General features: G+C 41.7%; 1 protein-coding gene across 1 annotated transcript in view; it reads left to right on the top strand.

Moving 5' to 3' along the window:
• The window catches only part of LOC114047223 (BPI fold-containing family B member 3-like), a 33,120-nt gene extending 14,803 nt beyond the window's left edge, over nt 1-18,317 (top strand). Inside the window, exons 9-15 of the mRNA XM_027868016.1 lie at nt 641-694; nt 5,697-5,867; nt 7,804-7,871; nt 12,384-12,426; nt 15,017-15,080; nt 17,116-17,192; nt 18,282-18,317. Of these exons, the coding sequence (XP_027723817.1) occupies nt 641-694; nt 5,697-5,867; nt 7,804-7,871; nt 12,384-12,426; nt 15,017-15,080; nt 17,116-17,192; nt 18,282-18,317 (513 nt within the window). The remainder of the gene's footprint in view (nt 1-640; nt 695-5,696; nt 5,868-7,803; nt 7,872-12,383; nt 12,427-15,016; nt 15,081-17,115; nt 17,193-18,281) is intronic.
• The last annotated feature ends 1,062 nt before the right edge of the window (nt 18,318-19,379 follow it).

Here is a 19,379-nt window from a genome sequence, read left to right as displayed (position 1 = left end):
AGACAGTGTGAGCTATTTCCCTGAAAATCAGTTCCTTCATATATTAAAGGTACATATTAAGCCCAGTTTGTGGGTGAAATATGAAAAAGTGCTTTGGAAAACCCATAAAGGAAGCTAATTGGTGAAGTGAATGGTGGGCTTGACCTGGAATCGTAAGACATAAGTTCAAATCCAGCCTCAGATACTTACTAGCTATGTGACCCCGGACAAGTCACTTAACCTCTTTCTGCCTCAGTTTTCTCATCTGCAAAATGGGATAATCATAGCCCTATCTCCCAGGATTGTTGTAAGGATCAAATGAGATAATATTCATAAAATATTTACAAATCTTAAACTGCTATATAAATGATATATATGACATATAAATTATATATGTACATTTACACATGTGTACCCATGTTATAGATACATGTATAAAAATAATATTTAATTTTCATATATATCTATTCATATACATATGTTTATGAAGAATTACTCCAGGTAGAAGGAGAGGCAGGGAAATGGCTTGTAGGCCACTGACATTTCTCAATGCTTGTGTCCCCTCTCCCTAGCCCTATCCTCCCAAACACCATTTCGAGGTCTCTAGCCTAACCATGTATGACTTTTCTCCTCTAATTGGTTGTGTCTGGTCTAGGTACAGGTTCCTAGCAGGGTCCCCATGACAACCACGGCTTTGGCAGCACTGCTTCCCAAGGTAAGTGAAGTTGTCACATCTGCATATTAATTGGATCATATTCATGGGAAAGTGAAGCATTCTTAAAATGAAGCATATTAATGGGATAGATAAGTAGTTTTGGACTTCACTTTAGGCTGAATGGGGCCCACCCTACTTGATATGACTGTAGGAATTAGAGCTGTAATTAGGGCCAGGCTGTGAGGGGTCTGTCCAGAGGCCAATATCTTTAGGGGAAGGTATTTCCTCTTTGCTGCATCCAAGAGACTGAGTTTCCCTTTGGCCTTTGTACCTTCAGGAGTTGAGGGAAAGGTGAGCCTGGGAGATAGTGAGTGTGGACAGTCAAGGGCTAGTGTACGTCACAGGAGGGGGATGGGAAGGCAGGTGTCCCTTTTTTTCCTCTCACAACTGCACCCTGAGTTGGATTGTCTCTCCTAGGGCCCAACTGCCTCCCCCTCCCCAATCTCAAGAGGGTGTTGACTGGTCCAATTCCCTTCCCTCACTTGAATTTTCCCTAGGCACTGGGATACATAGTTAAGGTTCTGACCAGGATCCAAGGAAGGTCAGAGACTTGGGTTCTTTCTAGTTCTGGGTTTGCCATTAATTAGCTATGTGATCTTGGACAAGTAATTTATTATCTTTGGGCTTCAGTTTCTTTCTTTGTACAATGAGGGAGTTGAACTAGTCAGGGGTGGGGAACCTGTGGCCTCAAGGCCACATGTAGCCTTCTAGGTCCTCAAGTGCAGTCCTTTGACACTCAAAAGAGGACATAGAGGGCCATATGTGGCCTCAAGGCTGCGGGTTCCCCACCCCTGGACTAGGTCATCTCCAAGGCTCTCTTTACTGAAACCATTCAAAATTCATGTTCAGGTATATCTAACCGGCGTCATATCCTTTCTTGAGAACAAGCTTTCATGGAGTGAAAGTTTGAGGCCACAGTTGGCTAGAAGAGGGCTTAGGGAGGAATGAAGGCACTAAAGATTGTTTAAATCATTTAGCAAACTGATTTAGTAACTTCAATACACAGGGCCCTGCACTTGGTGCTAAGGATGCAAAGACAGATGGAACACAGAGACTTCTCCAGGGGTTTACAGATGAATGACATGGGTGGGAAGGGAAGAAGGTGAGGAAGAACGTGTATAGAAATAACTGTGCTTCAGGGAAGTGTGAGTTAAGTGCCAAGTAGAAAGTGAGAGAAAGTCTGGGCAAAGGGCTCTGAGGTTTTTCTGGAGGGAGATACCATATTCGAGCCCGTCCCATTCAATTCATTTAATTCCAACAAATGTGAAGCCCTGTGAAGAGTCCAGTGCCAGTAGCCACTGGGAATCAGCTACAAGGACAACTACAATAAGAGCCTGCATTTCCATAGAGCTTTAAAAGTTTGCGAAGCCTCTTAAATACAGTATTTCATGTGATCTCCTTTGAAAGTCTAATCTTCAAGGGACCAATTACATTTATCAGGTATATATACGTATATACATACATATACAGACAAGTATAATACAAGGTAGAGTATGGTTGAGGAAGAGAGGAGTACAAGCAACAAACATTTATTAATTACCTACTGTTATTCAGTCTTGTCCAATTCCTTATGACCCTGTGGATCACAGCACCCCAATACTGTTCATGGGGTTTCCTTGGCAAAGATACTAGAGTGGTTTGCCATTTCCTTTTCTAGTTCATTGTACAGATGAGGAACTGAGACAACCAGAGGTTAAGTGACTTGCCTAGGGTCACACAAACTATTAAGTGTCTGAGGCCGGATTTGAACTTAGTTGTTTCTGACTCTTGGGACAGCTAGATGGTACAGTGGATAGAGCGCTGGGCCTGGAGTCAGGAAGACTCATCTTCTTGAGTTCAAACTCTGGCCTCAGATACTTATTAGCCGTGTAATCCTGGGCAAGTCATTTAACCCTGTTTGCCTCAGTTTCCTCATCTGTACAATGAGCTGGAGAAGGAAATGGCAAATCATTCCAGTATCTTTGCCAAAAAAACCTCAGATGGAGTCACAAAGAGTTGGACATGACTGAAAATGACTGAATAACAACAACTTCCTAACTCCAGGCCCAGTGCTCTATCCATTAAACCTTCTAACTGCTCCGACTATATGCTAGCAACTGGAGATACAAAACCAATAATGGAATGATGCCTGCTCTCAAGAACCTTGTAGTCTATTTACATATATAAATATATACAGAATACACACATAATAAATATGAGACATTTAGAAGGGCGAGCATTAGTGGTTGAATCAGGAAATGTTTCCCATGGAAGGGAATGTTTGAGCTGAATATTAAAGGAAACTAGGGTTTCTAAGAGACCTGATTTAAGAAAGGAGGGCAGGCCAGACATGGGGCACAGCTAGTGCAAAAGTACAGAGAGAGGAAATGGAATATTATATATGGGGAACAGCAAGACAGCCAGTTTGGCTGGACAGTAGAGTTTGAGAAGGGGAGATCTGACAAAATAATATAGGAATGTCTGAGGAGAGAGAGATATGTTTCAGCCGGAGGGGTCAACTTCTCAGCCCCTGAGCTAAATCTTGGAAGGAGATAAGTATTCTGAGAGGCAGAACTATGGAGGGAGTATATTCTAGGCACGAGGGATGGTCTGTGCAGAGGGGTGACACGGAAGAGTGTATTTAGGAAATGGCAGCTAGTCCAATTTGAATGCAATATATAATACATGGTGGTGAGTAATGTGAAACAAGGCTGCCGAAGTAGGTCAGGGATGGAGCGTCATCTAGTCAGTCACCAAGCATTTATTAGGTGCTTACCTTGTCAAGTCAACAAGCTTTATTAAGCACCTGGTTTGTCCTCAGCACTGTGCTAAGATACTGGACATACAAAGAAATGTTAGAATAGTCTTTGCCCTCAAGGAGTTTATAAAGTAATGGAAATATTATGAGCCAAGAAAGGTGCTAAGTACAGGCTTTCGTATTTGTTTCTAGAGGAAAGAGGGAGCCAATGGTAGTCTATGAGCAGGAGAGTCTAGGCAACTCTAGGCCTGGTGTACCATGTACCCCACCATCTCACTGCCTCTACAGGTTTATCAGTTGCATATTTAATTATGATATTGAGTTTATAACAACTTTTTTCTTGTTTTTTTTTTTAGTTTTTGAAAATATATTTTTTATTTCCTCATGGTCCCTCCTCCCTGCCCCCATATTGAATCCTACCCTGTGACAGAGTAAAATGCCTTTCATTTACTAACTTTATCCTTAGAGAACACAAAAGAGATTTGAGGATGAAATAATGGGAGCAGCAGAGAGGATCCCAGCCCTTTAGTGCTGGAAAAATAGCTGTAACTAGGGCAAGGCAATCAAAGCTTTTCCCCAAGGGCACCAAAATTGTACGCTGTGCTAACAATACTTGTATTCCTTTAGCAATAATTATCGCAATAATGATACTTAGCACGTGGTTGGTTAAATAAGCTAACATAGAAATAAATAGTTAACACATCAGGGTCCCCTCTCCCTCAAAGCAAGCTACCTACCCAGCAGTGGCCTTAACGTCTATAAGAACTGTAAGGTGGTTTTTTTTTTTTGGTCACAAGGTGGGTTCTATCTGGGTGGCGATCTCAAGTATGATGTAATTAAAAAATACATTAGATTTTTCCCAGGAGTAGAGGGAGTGATGGGCAAAATAGTCGTGTACAGTAGCATTAGGTTTATGAGTGAAAAGATGTTTCTGTGGCCTAACTGTTCCTAGGGTCACCTGATCAGAGGAAGTGGGCATTAGAGGGATTTTGGTTAGGTAACAGGAAGAACTTTCTGATTAGAAGAAAGAATGGGCCACATAGATCCAGATGTCCAAGTGGTGTTTTGGGACTTGGGGACTTTAATGAATGAATGAAATAAAGAGCATTCATTAATGGCTTTCTGTGTGCAGGCACTGTGATAAGTGCTGTGGACACAAAAACAAAAAGCAAGCTAGTCCCTCCCCTCAATGAGCTTAATAGGGGAAGATATTACACATAGTGGTCAGGAAGAAAGTGTTTTGGACAGGGAAGTGCCAAGGGTGATGAGTGGATACAGAACTATTGTTTGACACGTCTTTTATTGGTATGGTTATGTTGCTTTGATTATGATTTCCAGAGCAAGTGATAGAAAGGGGTTAGGTTATTTTGTGCTTTGTGGCCTGGTATGAAGTTAGCCAGGATACAGTAGTGTAAGGCCTGGGTTAGGCTAGGAAGTTTCTGAAAGTTTGGGCAGGCAACTTCCTTTTCTAAAGGGCATCAGTGCAGCCCTGCGCCCCCCAGGGGAATCTCTGAAATGCCCTTCCACCAAGAACCATAACTAGCAAATTTGTCTCCTGGGGTAAGGAAATCTCAAGATACCCTCAAACAACTTTTTTTTTTTTTGGGCTAGGCAATGGGGTTAAGTGACTTGCCCAGGGTCACACAGCTAGTAAGCGTCAAGTGTCTGAGGCCGTATTTGAACTCATGTCCTCCTGACTCCAGGGCCTGTGCTCTATCCACTACACCACCTAGCTGCCCCCTCAAACAACATTTGAAGACAAATTCAGGGATTTTCTGGGGGAAAGGAACTTTGGACTTTGAGACAAGAATCTTAGGGTGAGAGAAGCCCTGGGACACTGAGGCGTAGAGGGAGACAGAAACTCCCAGTATGCTTGAGTCACCTTAAGGCCTCTGATGGGTGGGGAAAAGGGAGGAAGGGAGGAGGGAGTGGCAGTCTGCTGGTTTTCTATGTTAACTAATTATTTTTGCTAATTAGGAGCTAAGCTTGATTGTTTCTACTTCTGCTGCTAAAGGAATACAAGTATTGTTGGCACAGCTCCCAATTTTGGTGCCCTTGGGAAAAGCCCTGATTGCCTCGTCCTAGTTACAGCTATTCTTTCAGCACTGGATGGCTGGGATCCTCTCCCCTGCTTCCATTGTTTCATCTTCAGAATCTGCTGTGCTTTCTAGCTCTAAAACTTTCTGATTTTAAGTTCTTATGGTTCTTTGTCTGTTTTGCTTCTTATCCTTTGCCATGGAAACTTACCCTGCATTTCTCTCATAGGCCCTGGGAACTCTGGCCCCAGATCAACCTTTGCTGATCACATTGAGAGTAAAGGAAGCACCAGCATTCGTGCTGAAGACTGGGAAAGCCTTTGTGTCCCTCCCCGCGGCTTTGGAGGTGTTGATTTACCACCCCCATGGGACCGCTAATTCCCTATTTTCACTGAATTTGGTGAGCACCTATTCTTTTTGCTGTTTGGGAATCTCAGATCAGAAAACATCTGAGCTGAGCTGACAGTGACAAATGTGGAAAAGTCGTAGAATTTATAATCTGAGGATTTGGGTTCAAATCTTGACAATCCCATTTAGTATGGTCATCACTACCACCGCCACTGCTACTGGTGGATTGGGAGTCAGAGGACCCCAGGTTGAGTTTCATCATTACCATTTATTGTCTGTGTGACCTTGGGAAAGTAATTTAACCTCTCTGAGCCTCAATTTCCTCAAGAGGATAATATTCATTGCACTACCTACATCATAGGTTTTTTGTGATAAAAATTTATTATAAACCTTAAATTTCTCTATGTGTGTGTTATTGTTACTACTACATAATAATTGTTATTACTGAAAATAATGATGACAATAACAACAATAATAGTAATAATAATAGCAGATAAGTCCACTTGAGAGGTCAAACACTGATTTCGGCAAGGCTCACCACAGTATGTCTGGATTCCTCCTTGAGAATGACCTTTAGGGGCCAACTTACAGATGCCCAGGAATCAGGGCTCCAAGTCCAATTATAGAGCCTCTTAGATTGAAGGATTGTTCAGGCAGGGATATGTGCTGGATGACAGCCAATGTGCAGTGAGGGAGAAGAGGGATGAGTGAGGGTCAGAAAAAGTTCTAGAAATAGAATAAAAAATGTCAGAATCGGAAGAGACCTTAGTACGTAGAAAGTTAGAGCTAATCCAACCCCTTCATTTTGAGGATGGGGAAAACAAAACCTCAAGGCATAATAACAGCTAGCACATGTATATATATATATATATATATATATATATATGTGTGTGTGTGTGTGTGTGTGTGTATGTGTGTGTATGTATGTATATGTATATATATGTATGCATGTGTGTGTATGTATGTATATGTATATGTACACACACATATATCTTTAAGTTTTGCCAAGAGTGTAACAAACACCTCATTTGATTCTTACAACAACCCTGAGAGGTATTTGCTATTAATATCCCTATTTTACAGATGGGGAAAGTGAAACAGATAGAGGTTAAGTAATTTGCCCAGGGTCACACAGCTAGGAAGTAGTGGAAGTCAAATTTGAACTCAGGGCTTCTTGACTTCAGGACCAGTGTTCTATCCACTAACTTACCTAGCTGCCTTTTTTTACTAGGAAATTAAATAACTTCCCAGTAAGTTAGTATCAGAGCTAGTCTCCTGATTCCAGCTCAGGATTTTTTCCACTCTATCACAGTCCTGAAATTTATAACCTTTAAATCCCTTTGTACCAAAAAATTTTCACGTACAAGGATTTTTTTTCTTTCACGTGGGAAATTATCATGGGGTTGGAGGGATAGCAGGAAGGATTTACCTAATTAAGCTCAATCAGAGAACTGATGCAGAGGGAGGTAAGCAGAACTGGGAAGACTATTACTCAATAGCAGCAATGATGTAAATGGAAAGAAAAAAAAAGAAAGGGAGAAAAGAAGAAAGAAAGGAAGGAAGGAAGAAAAGAACAAAGGAAGGAAGAAAGAAAGAAACTTAAGGCTGCATAAATCAAACTTGGTGCCAGAGATAAGGAAGTGCATTTTCCCACCTTTCTTTGTAGAAGTGAAGAACTATGGGTGTGGATATTGCACATACTATTACACAAAGTTGATGTGTTGGTTGGTTTTGCTGAACAGTTATTTTTCTCTTTTAAAAAATTTAGATTGTTTTTAAAATGAAGCATGACTTGCTATATAGGGAAAAGAAGCAGAAAAGGGGATGAAACATCATTCAGAGAGGATCAGTTGACATAAAATTCAACTTTGATGCATATATTCCGTAAAGTGAAGGATGCCTATTCTGTTTTTTTTCCATTCAATTTCAGCACACTGAAAATTGTAGGAGGATCAGATTAATGTTGCTTATACATTTTCTTCATTCAGGTCCTGACACTGGGTGCTCAGCTAGCTACCTCAGCAACTAAACTACACGTGTCCCTCTCTCTGGATCGGTAATGGGGCAGACTTTATCTTCTTCTTGGTGTGTTGTTACATATAGATGAACCTGCATTATCCACCTCACAGTGCCTTTTGAATAGAAGTGAAAAGGAACTTAGAGATCATCTATTCCAATTGTTTTATTTTACAGATGAGGGAACTGAGACCCAGGGAGGTAAATCACTTGTCTAAAGTCATAGAAAGTGAAAGCCAGGATTCAAAACCGGGTCAAAAGACCTGGAAGATCAGTGAGTCAGAGAGAGGACCCTTAGTGGGGAGGGTCCTTCAAAGACAGAGAGACCAGTGCTCTTTTTACTTCCTCATACTAGAGGCTTAACCAGTGTTTATTTATTGTAATTGAATTAAGCTCTTCAGGAACAATCATCAGGAAATACATTTCTGGGTCTATGATTGCAGAATATTGTCTGTTCATTCATTTTTACCTGTTATTGTTCATAACTTCTCCGTGTAGGTAGGTAATATCATCCCCATTTTGCAAATTGGGAAACTAAGACCCAAAGAAGGGAAGTGACTTGCTCATGGTCACACTTCTGGGAAGTATTAGGACTTGAACCCATGTCTTCTGACTTAAAATCAGTTGCCTCTTCTACTACACTGACCTACATTACATCACTGTTGGTATTGAGAGTATACTTTCTCTTTCGCACAGTCTTAGCACCTGCTTGTTATCCTTTTTCTAGGATAAAAATGTTGGTGTTCCTACAGTCTATTAAATATCTCTCAAATGGTGTCAGGTTGATTGCCAAGATAGTAGGTCAGATTGAACACAGTTAATACAATTGCTTGGTTATGCCTTTATTTTCCTCCAAATATTACCTCATTTTATCCTCACAAAAGCCTTGGGCAGTAGGTGCTATTATTATCTGCATTTTACAGATGTGGAAACTGAGGCATACAGACTTGCCTAGGGGCAAATAGCTAGAAAGTTGTCTGAGGCCAGATTTTTGAACTCAGGTCTTCCTGGCTCCAAGTATAGTGGGCTTTTGAGTTTCCTTCCTTATGTCTTTAAGATATAACATTTGAGCCTGAAAATTTAGTCCCCTCTCCAGATAGACTGATATGTACATTATATACATATAGATATTATATTATGTATTATATATATTATATATGTATCTAGAATATGTATATATAATGGACATATCAGTCTCTATATAAAATGTTTTACTCTCTCTATAAAATATACATATATATATATATATGTATTTTGCCACAAGAACTGTACTGATTGACATTTCATGCATTAAGGCACAACCTTCAGCTATTTAAGTGGTTGGGATGGTCTAATTTCTTACTCTGAATTGATTCATTGCTCTTTCTAACTGAATCTAACCTCAAGACTGATAAACATAGACTGTCAGAACTGGAGGGACCTTAGAATGTAGGTCAGAATTGTAAAGACCTTAGAACATCATAGAAGGTCAGAATTGTAAAGAGAATGTCACATCTGGTTTTTTTTTGTTGTTTTTGTTTTTTTTGGCTAGACAATGGGGTTAAGTGACTTGCCCAGGGTCACACAGCTAGTAAGTGTCAAGTGTCTGAGGCCAGATTTGAACTCAGGTCCTCCTGACTCCAGGCCCGGTGCTCTATCCACTGTGCCACCTAACTACCCTGAGAATGTCACATCTGGAAGGAACCTTAGAATATACCATATCAGAGCTAGAAGAACCCAAGAATACAGAATTTGGAGTTGGAAGGTTCTGGGAAGGACCCTACAGACCATTTAGTCTAACTCCCTCATTTTATAGAGAAGGAAATTAAAGTTGAGAAGTGACTACCCCTAGTATCATTGTAAGCTGGTGGCAGAGCCCAGACTAGAGTGCAGGTCCCCTGACTCTCAGTCCAGTGCCCTAGTCAGCATGTTGGTCATGCTACCTTCTATTATTCTTGGTTTGGTGACTGGCCCTGAGAATCCGGGCCCAGCTATGTTTTGGGTGGACTGCTCTGGCCTCGGTTCTGATTAGAACCCTGGGAAAGAGGGAAGGCTTATGGTAATAGCCAAGGGAGATCCTGGGGTCAGGGAAGTGCAGGTTGGGACATTCAATGCTTAGGGTCGTTCCCTCCAGTCCTGATTCTGTGATTCTTTAATTCTGCTACAAAGATATTCAGTGCCCAGGAATATACTTGACCACCTTGGTGAAGTGGCCCCAAAACTTGGGTATTTGTCTCTCTATTTCATAAAAGGAGGTGGTTGGGTGTGACTGTTAGAGCTGGACTGCACCATCTAGATGAGACCCCCTGCACCTTTTATTCTAGGGTGTAGCTATGAGGCAGCTAAGTGGTAGTGGATAGAGTCCTGGGTCTGGAATTCAAATCTAGCCTTAGATACTTACTAGCTGTGTGACCCTGGTCAATCCACTTCACCTCTGTTTGCCTCAGTTTCCTGATCTGTGAAATGAGGATAATAATAGGCCCTACTTTTCAAGGTTGTTGTGTGGATCAAATGAGATAATATTGGTAACTACTTAGCACAGCATGTGGCACCCAGTACGTGTTTAATAAACGCTGGCTTCCTTCTTTCCTCCTTTCTCCCCTCCCTTCCTCCCTCCTTCACACTGGACTTCTTTCACTCTGACTATGAAGGTCCCCTTTCCCCCCTTCTCCCCCCCCAGCTCTCATTAGCTCACACTCAAATCCCCCTCTCCAGATTTCTTTTCTTAGACTGGCTCCAAGCAGCCTCTCGTCCCAGCACATTTGACCTTTCCACCAGCTGGGAAGGTTGTCTGAAGGAGCAGTGCAAAGAAGCAGGTTACTGTTACGTTGTAGAGAGGAACAATTGGCCCATTCTTGAGTTAGGGTCTTGTTTACATCTCAACTCTAATGGAAGGTGTGTGGATGTTAGGCTTCCTCTCTTTAAACTCTGGGTTAGGACGTTAAAGTTGTTAGTTGACACAGCCCCTTTTTCTACCCTTTCCCAAATCTCCTGTGCCTCTAGGTAATGGTTCAGGTGATAAGCTAATCCCTACTAATGGGTTCTCAGAAGATCAGCTACTCCCTCCCGAGGCATTTAATGCTTTAACCCTTAGCAAGGGGGTGACATTTTCTGTTAGAGCTGAAAGGGACCTCAGAGATCAACTAGTCCAGAAGTTCTTAATCTGGGATCCTTGAACTTGGACGTGTGTTTGAAAAAATGTCTTGGGGCAACTAGTTGGTGCAGTAGATAGAGTACTGGCCCTGAAGTCAGGAGTACCTGAGTTTAAATTCAGCCTCAAACCAAACACTTGTCATTTACTAGCTGTGTGACCCTGGGCAAGTCACTTAACCCCAATTGCCTAAAAAAAAAAAGAAAGAAAAGAAAAAAATGTCTTTATAACTGTATTTCTATGTGATTGGTTTCTTTCATATTCCTACATATTTTAATTATATGCATTTAAAAGCATTATTATGTGAAGGGTCTATAGGATTTGCCAGACTACATATATGTGTGTGTATGTACACACACACACACACACATGCACACACACACACACACACACACACACACACACACACACAAAGAGTTAAGAACCCTGATGCTACACTCCCTTCATTTTACAGAGCAGAAGCCTGTGGCCCAGAGGTCATACAGTGAATTAAAGGCAGAGTTATCTCTTCCAGCGACAGGGACAAGGGCATAGAGGAGACAGTCTAAGAGAATTCCTCTCAAATCATAGCCTTTCTGTCTATGTCTGAACCAGCTACAATTCCCCTGACCCATTCCTTTTCTTTTTCTTTCTTTGTTCTCAGAACCAAGACAATTTGTCCTTCTCTAGGCCCCAACAAAAGCACAGCAATTCAAGCTGGCCATTGTGGTCAGTGGTCTAGGACTGCCCTCTCTTGCCTTTTTGTTCTCCTGCCCCTTCCTTGTTTCTCTGGGCTGTGGAAGTCAGTTGGAAATAATGATGGACTTGGAGTCAAGAAATCTGGGTTCAATTCTTTGCTCTATCATTTCTTAGCTATGTGATTTTGGGCAAGCTATTGTCTATTGGGCCTGGAGTCAGGAAGACCTAGTCCAACCCAATCCAATAAACCTGAACTGTCTACTATGTGCCATGCACTGAGCTAAATGTTAGGGTCCAATTAATAAAAAGAAAGACAGTCTCTGCCCTGAGTTCAAATTCATCTTCAGACACTTACTAGCTAGCTGTGTGACCCTGGATAGGCAAGTCATTTCACCTCTGTCTGCCTCAGTTTCTCCAAGTCTAAAATGGGGATAATACCAATAGCTGCCTCCCAGGGTTGTTGTGAAGATCAGATGAGATGATATAGTGCTGAGGACACTGTAGGCATTTAATAAATGCTTCTTTCCTTCCTTCTCTGGGCCTCAGTTTTCTTATCTATAAAATGAAAGGTTTGGACCAGATGATCTCTAATGTTCCTCATAAGAATAAAGTTTTAGAGAACTTTATGAGTGTGGAGGAAGCCCTGGGGCCTACATTCTGCTTTATCACCTCTCTCCTATCTTCTCTTTGGGAGACCTGGACACACAATCCATAACCCTTCAATATCTCTCTTCATTCTTGCAGGCTCAGTGCCAAGCTGGCTTCTTCCTATACTGCTAACTTTGATGTAAGTTCTTGGGGAAGGCTATGGGGTTGAAAGGGAGTGGGCCATCCCTGGATCCATCCCAGAAATGCCACAGATTGCTTATGTGAAGGGATAGGCTTAACCACACAGTCCCTGCTGTTTCAGCTACACTAACCCCAAACCCAGGCAGAGCATGTCCTTGGGGTTCAGAGAGTCAGAGTACAAGCACTTTGAGGGCCTGAGCTGCCACTGGGAAGGGAGTCAGGGACCCAGCAGGCTCGAGGAAGCAGCTGCACTCCAGCTGATACTAAGTGTCTCAAAAATATCCACGGTAAGCTTTCTACTCCTCCTATCTCCTCCCCATCTTCTATCCTTTGGGGAGTATCTTTTTCCCTTTCAAAATTACTGTTTGTGTGTATTGTGACTTGAAGTCCCTGGAATAATTTGGGGGGGCAGTTTGGGCCAATGGATGCCTCGATTCCATGCAGACCAACACAGTTTATCACATCTATTCTCTCAAATGACTCTCACAACAGTTCCATGAAGGAGGCATGTTTGTTATCAGATCCATTTTACAGAAAAGGAAATTAAGACCCATAGAATGACCACATCAATGGCTAAAATGTCACTCAAACTTAGGACCTACAAGTTCTAGTCAAGCATCATTTCTACCGTAGCAGGCTGACAGTCCCTTTTAGCTCTGGATAGAACATGGATATTTGATGTAGAGATTAACTGGGATTCTTGAGTGCCACAATTAGGCCATCCCTGGAAACTTGAAAGAGGAAGCTCTAGAACCACTAAAAACTCTATAGAATGAGGAACTTGTTACCTCTAGGAAGCTCAGGGTGAAGAATGAACAGATTTTAGAAAACTATAGATAAATGATGATGGTAGATCTCTGGTAGTTTTTAAAAGAATGGTCAGATTTTGGATGGCAGCTGTGCCCTTAGAACCAATGGTTATGGAGGACAAATACTATCTTTTGTGGCATCATCCATTCATTCATTTGACAGACATTAAATGCTTGCTATGTGATCAGCACTGTGTTAAGTGCTGGGGATACAAAGAAAAAAAGCAAAAACAGTGCCTGCCCTCAAGGAATTTACATTCTAATTAGGGAGAAAAGATGTATGTATATAGGTAAATAGAAGCTACATAGAAAGTAGATTTAATGCAACCTTAGAGAAGGCCCTAGCAGTTAGGGGTTGGGGTGGACATGGAAAGGATGACCAAGAAAGGCCTTCAGCAGCATTTTAGCTGAGACTTCAAGATATCAATCTATCCTAAGAAGTGGAGGGGAAGAGGGAGGGTATATCAGGCATGGGGGACAGTTATTGAAAGGCAGGAGGAGGATCAATGGGTATTGAAAACTAGCAAGTGGGCCAATGTGGCTCAACTGTTGAGTATGTGAAGAGAAGTAATGTGAAAAAAGACTGGAAAATTAGGGAAGGGCCAGTAGTGAAAAACTAGAGGAATTTATAATTCATCTTAGAGATAATAAGGAACCACTTGAGCTTATTAAGTACGTAGAGGTGACATGGTCAGACCTGAATTTTAGGAAAACCATTTTTGTCTCTGTGAAAGATGGATTGGAACCTAAAGAAACTTGAGGCTGGAAGACTAGTTAGAAGGCATATGCCTATATAAATATATATATATATATACACACACACATGTAAATGCCTTCTAACTAGTTTCCCATATATATGTACACACATACATACATATATACATATATATTACATATTTTTTTTCTTTTCCATTGGAGGGGTGAGGTAGAAGAGAGAGAAAATAAATGTTTGTTAATTGAAAAAAAAATGATAAAAAGACTATTGCAATAGTCCAGTTAAGGGAAGATATAGGGTTGAACTAGAGCAGTGGCTGTGTGAGAGGAAAGAAGGTATATACGTGAAAAATATTGTGGAGTAAGAAACGAGATTTGGCAACTGATTGGATATTGTGGGGTGAACAAGAGGGAGGAGTTGAGGATGACATTGAGGTTATGAATTTGGGTCACTGGAAGAATGGTGGTTCCCTCAACAATATTAGGGACGTTTAGAAAAGGGGTAAGTTTTAGGGAAAAGATAATATAAAATGTTGTCCCAGTTGGGACTGGACTATGGAAGTAAGTTGAGAGGGAAAGGGATCAAGGGAGATCCTGAAGCATCCATAGTTTACAGGTCATATGAAAGTGCAAGTTTGCTAGAGCCTTTTTTTTTTTAATAACAACCCTGTGGGTTTGGTAGTTCCAGGAATGTTGTGCTCATTTTATAGAGGAAGAACCCAAGATTCAAAGAGGGGAAGTCACGTGCTCAAGGGTGGGCACACTGCTAGATATTGTTTGTCTAGGAAGACTCACAGCTGAAACCAGAATCCAGCTACTCACACAAGGTCTAATATGCTATTAATGTATCTGGAGAAGCTCCCCTAAGGTAGCCCAGATCACCGGGATGTTGGTTGGATGGAGGCAGAGGGACCACTGTCTCTTTGCCTGTGGTGATGGCTCCTGATAGGACTAGAGGCAAATGTACTGGACTTCTAATGCACACAATGGGCTGCATGGTAATGGAGGAAAAGAGACATGGGACCTTCGCCATGCCTGCCAACCCCTCTGTGTATTCTATTTCAGGTGTCACCTCTAGAAGAGTGGCTCAGCAATGTCCTGCGGGTGGCCTACCTGCCAAAACTCAATGGTATGGAGTGTCTGACCATTTCACCTTGCCTTTCAGCTCTGTGTTGCCATCCCTCCCTTTAGCTTGTTGCTGCTAGTTAAGGGTCTGCCCCACTGTTTTTCACTAGACAGATAGCAGATGCCTTTGATGCGTTAATCAGCATAGCCTGGGGTTGATCTCCCTTTACAGGCAGTTTCTTACATGATTGCAACCAATTCAGTTCTTGACCTACAACCCATAGATGAATAAGACCAGTGGGATCTCTCTTGAGACTCCCAACTCTGCCTTCTCACACAGGCAGGATTTACCTTCTGGCGATTGGTCAATCAACACAAATTTATTAAGTACTTATTATATATTAGATGTAAAAGGTACAAAGGTGAAAGTGAAAAATAAAAAAAATGTACATACATAAGTATATACAGAATATATATATTTATATATATGTTGAATGCAAAATATTTTGTGGAGAGAGGGGAGGAAAAGGTTCAGGAAAGTTCTCATGTAGAAAGGGGCTTGAGCTTAAGGCAACAGGGCAGATGTGAAAAGCTAGTACATTCTAGGAATGCAGGACATTCAGTATAAATGCATGGAGATAGGAGTTAGAGTTTTGTGTGTGGGGATATTGAGTAAGATTGAACGGCTATCTTTGTAATCCCATCAAGACCCAACGGAAAGCACAGAAATTGAATATAAGGGAGGTAAGGGTGGATCAGTGGATAGAGAGCTGGGTTTGGAGTCAGAAAGACCTGAGTTCATATCTGGTCTAACTCTCACTAGCTATGTGACCCTGGGCAAGTCACTTAACCTCTGTTTGCTTTAATCCAGGACTTCTTAAACTGTGGGTCTGGTCTCGACCCAGTTTAATCCACTGGAGAAGGAAATAGTAAACCACTCCAGGATCTGCCAAGAAAACCCCATATAGGGTCATGAAGATGACTGAATAACAAAGGGTGTAGGACTCAATATCACTATGGGCTGTGATCACAAATTTGAGTCCTGGACCTCAAGTCCTCTGTCTCAGTCTCTGCTCCCCACTCCTAAACAGCATGGTTGAGGTCCTCCCACCAATTCTGCCTCTTATGTCTGGCCTCAGAGTCACCAGAAAAGGGGAACTCTTGCTACTTCATTTTATTTTTTTATTTTTTGGCCAGGCAATGGGGTTAAGTGACTTGCCCAGGGTCACATAGCTAGTAAGTGTTACGTGTCTGAGGCCAGATTTGAACTCAGGTCCTCCTGAATCCGGGGCTGGTGCTCTATCCACTACTCTGGTACTTCATTTTAAACATTGCCTATACATTTACATAAATAAATTTTAAACATTGCCTACACATTTACATAAATAAATAGCCTGGAGAAATTATTGGTAAGTGACTCTAGATTGGGGGGTACATATTCCCTTCTGAGTCTGTGCACTCACCTCCTCTCATGGATAGCTCCTGTATTATCAGAGGGGCTAAACTGACCCCAGGTTTCACTCAACTCCTTTTACTGAGTGACTGATCTACTAAAGTGTGTCTTCCTGCAGAAGACAGAGATTCCCCTTAACATGGCGCTAACCCATTAGGATGGCATGATCTCTGAGTCACATTTCCAACAGATGGATGAGTTATGCTGAGTTAGCTACACTCATCGCATTAGGGCCCAAGGTCACAGACTGTGGTTCACACTGTGTCTTTTGGACAGAGCAAAGCTAAGCTAGGTAGTGATCAAATGCTCTTTTGTACAGAGTTTTAATCCACTGTACCAGCCAGTTACACTCATGTAAATGACAACATCTCTCACTTACATTACTCTGTGGCTCTGAGTTGAAAGAATCTTACAATCACTTCATCTGTCCTCCTTGTGAAATAAGGTGGGTGGTGTGATTTGTCCCTATTTTACAGAAGAGGAAACTGAGCCCTGTAGAAGAAAATTGACTAGCTTGAGGTCATTCAAAGAGTCAGTGGAAAGCCAGGAGAAGGATTTGTCTCCTTGTTCAGGTCTCTGACAATTAGACTCAGCAGTTAACTTGCTGTACATCTCAGTTAATGTCTTATCTCCTAATTCTTTACAGTGAATTTGGAAGTAGGCATCCCTCTGCCTAAGATCCTCAATGTCAACTTTGTAAATGCTGCTCTGGAGATCATTGACGTAAGTAAAGCCTTGAGAATAGATTTCACCTGGATGGGCTTTTCATGTTACTTTAGAGAGCAATACCTCACAATTCACTCTCTGATGCAGTTTAGGTGGGGCAGTGGATAGATCACAGGACTTGGAGTCAGGACAGGCCCCTACTAGCTGAGAGAAGGTGGTCAAGTCACTCAACCTCTCTGTGTCTCGGTTTCCTCATCTGTAAAATGGGGATAATTGTACCTCACTCCTAGGGTTGTTGTGAGGATCAAACGAGTTCACATATGTAAAGGACTTTGCAAACTTTACACTGTGTAAAAGCTAGCTGTTATTATTAGCTATTCCTTTAAATACAAAGCAGTTTCTCCTTCATTTTCTATTTTGATCTTCATAATAGCCATGCTCTGAAGTGGGCAGAAAGGCAGGGATCACTATTCTCATTTTATAGATGGGGGTAATGAAGGGAAAGTGCTTCATAAACCTTAAAGGACTACACAAATGTGACATTATCATCATTATTATTGTAGTTTTTGCATCAGAAAGAAAACTGACTTTGGCATCCTAGAACTTGGTTTAGAATCTTGGTTCTGACACTTCTTTTACCTTCTAATTTTGGGCAGCTTACTTAATATTCTGACCTATAAATGAGGAGTTGGATTAGATTTTTTCTAAAATTTTTTCCCCAGATCCAAATATTGTGATACCATTAATAATGACTAATCAACAAACACATATTCAATAATAATAACAGTATCAGGGTAATGTAGCTGGTAAGTAACAGAGCCAGGACCTGAACCCAGGTCTCTCAGTACATGTCCATCTGCTCTGAGCACCTACTGTGCTAGGCACGGTGAGGGGACCTGAGAAAGAGGAAGCAGAAAGGGAATCAATCAATACTACTGAATTAATTTACCAGGATCACTTAATAATCATTTCCTGAGTGCCTCCTATGTGATGGGGAATGCTGGAGGCAGGGTAGTGGTCCTAGAAATGAGTAAGGCATAGTGTCTGCTATCACTGAGCTGTTGAGTCTGTTGAAGGGTCAATGAAAAGGTGTCTGGGAGGAGGGAAGGGAAATTTAATGGATCTATCTTTAATAAATCTTTCCAGAATTCTGTCTTGCTGACTGTGCCTTCACGAGGCTGAGGGGATGGAGAAATTCCCAGGGCTTTGCGCCTTTCTGAAGATACAGGTGAAGCCCTTGAGCCTTCCTGGTTTCCTCTTATTCTGATTCTCTTGTGAACCTTAGAGTAGATAAAGAAGAAATCAACCCGTGAGTCTTGGGCCGCCAGCCCTTCATGGTTTTGTGACCCTTTGGCAATGGAGCCTAATCCAGCTCTCCCAGGCTCTTCCCCAAAAAGGTCTTTCAGGACATGGGGTCCAGCTGGGAGAGTGTTCAGAGTCTACCCCCTGCAGGAGTTCTCATTTCAATAAAGGATTCTACTATTTCTGCATTCCCAATTGATTTTTTTCTCTGACCATACTCAGTTCTCTGGTTCTCTTCTTCCCTTCCTGGTAATCCAGCAAAAGGATTTGGAGAGTGGGATGAGAATTTCCAGGCTCTGTACTGGCCTCAGATGATATGATCAATTCTTGATGGAAAATAACATTAACTCAGGGCAGCTAGGTGGTGAAGTGGATAGAGCACTGGGCTTGGAATCATGAACAGTCATCTTCATGAGTTCAAATCTGGACTCAGACTATTTACTAGATGTGTGACCCTGGGCTAGTCACTTAACTGTTTGCCTCAGTTTCCTCATCTGTAAAATGAGCTGGAGAAGGAAATGGCAAACCATTCTAGCATCTCTGCCAAGAAAACCCTGAATGGGGTCACAAAGAGTCAGACATGACTGAAACTACTGAGATAATTAGCCTTGATTAATAATAATAACAATAATAAAACCGATTATCTCAAAGTCATTCATATTTAGTTTGGGCAGTGTGTGTGTGTGTGTGTGTGTGTGTGTGTGTGTGTGTGTGTGTTGATGGGCAGGGAAGCAGATTTACTTTTCTTGAAGAGAACAGGTATTCACCATGGAGACAAAGGATGGCTGTTAATGTAATTGAATTCTCTTGGGAGGTCATACTTCAGTCCTTAAAGCATTTGTCATTTCATCAGCATGGACACACCCTCCTACTGACACAACTCTTCCACCCCTGGTAGATCATCATTATGAGAGGCTGTGTCAAAAAGTAAGAAAAAAGAAA

This window comes from Vombatus ursinus, unplaced genomic scaffold (genome assembly GCF_900497805.2).
Source record: "Vombatus ursinus unplaced genomic scaffold, bare-nosed wombat genome assembly UNPS02014786.1, whole genome shotgun sequence".
Classification (NCBI taxonomy): domain Eukaryota; kingdom Metazoa; phylum Chordata; class Mammalia; order Diprotodontia; family Vombatidae; genus Vombatus; species Vombatus ursinus.
The sequence above is the reverse complement of the archived record's forward strand: the minus strand, read 5'-3'. Positions and strand labels throughout refer to the sequence as shown.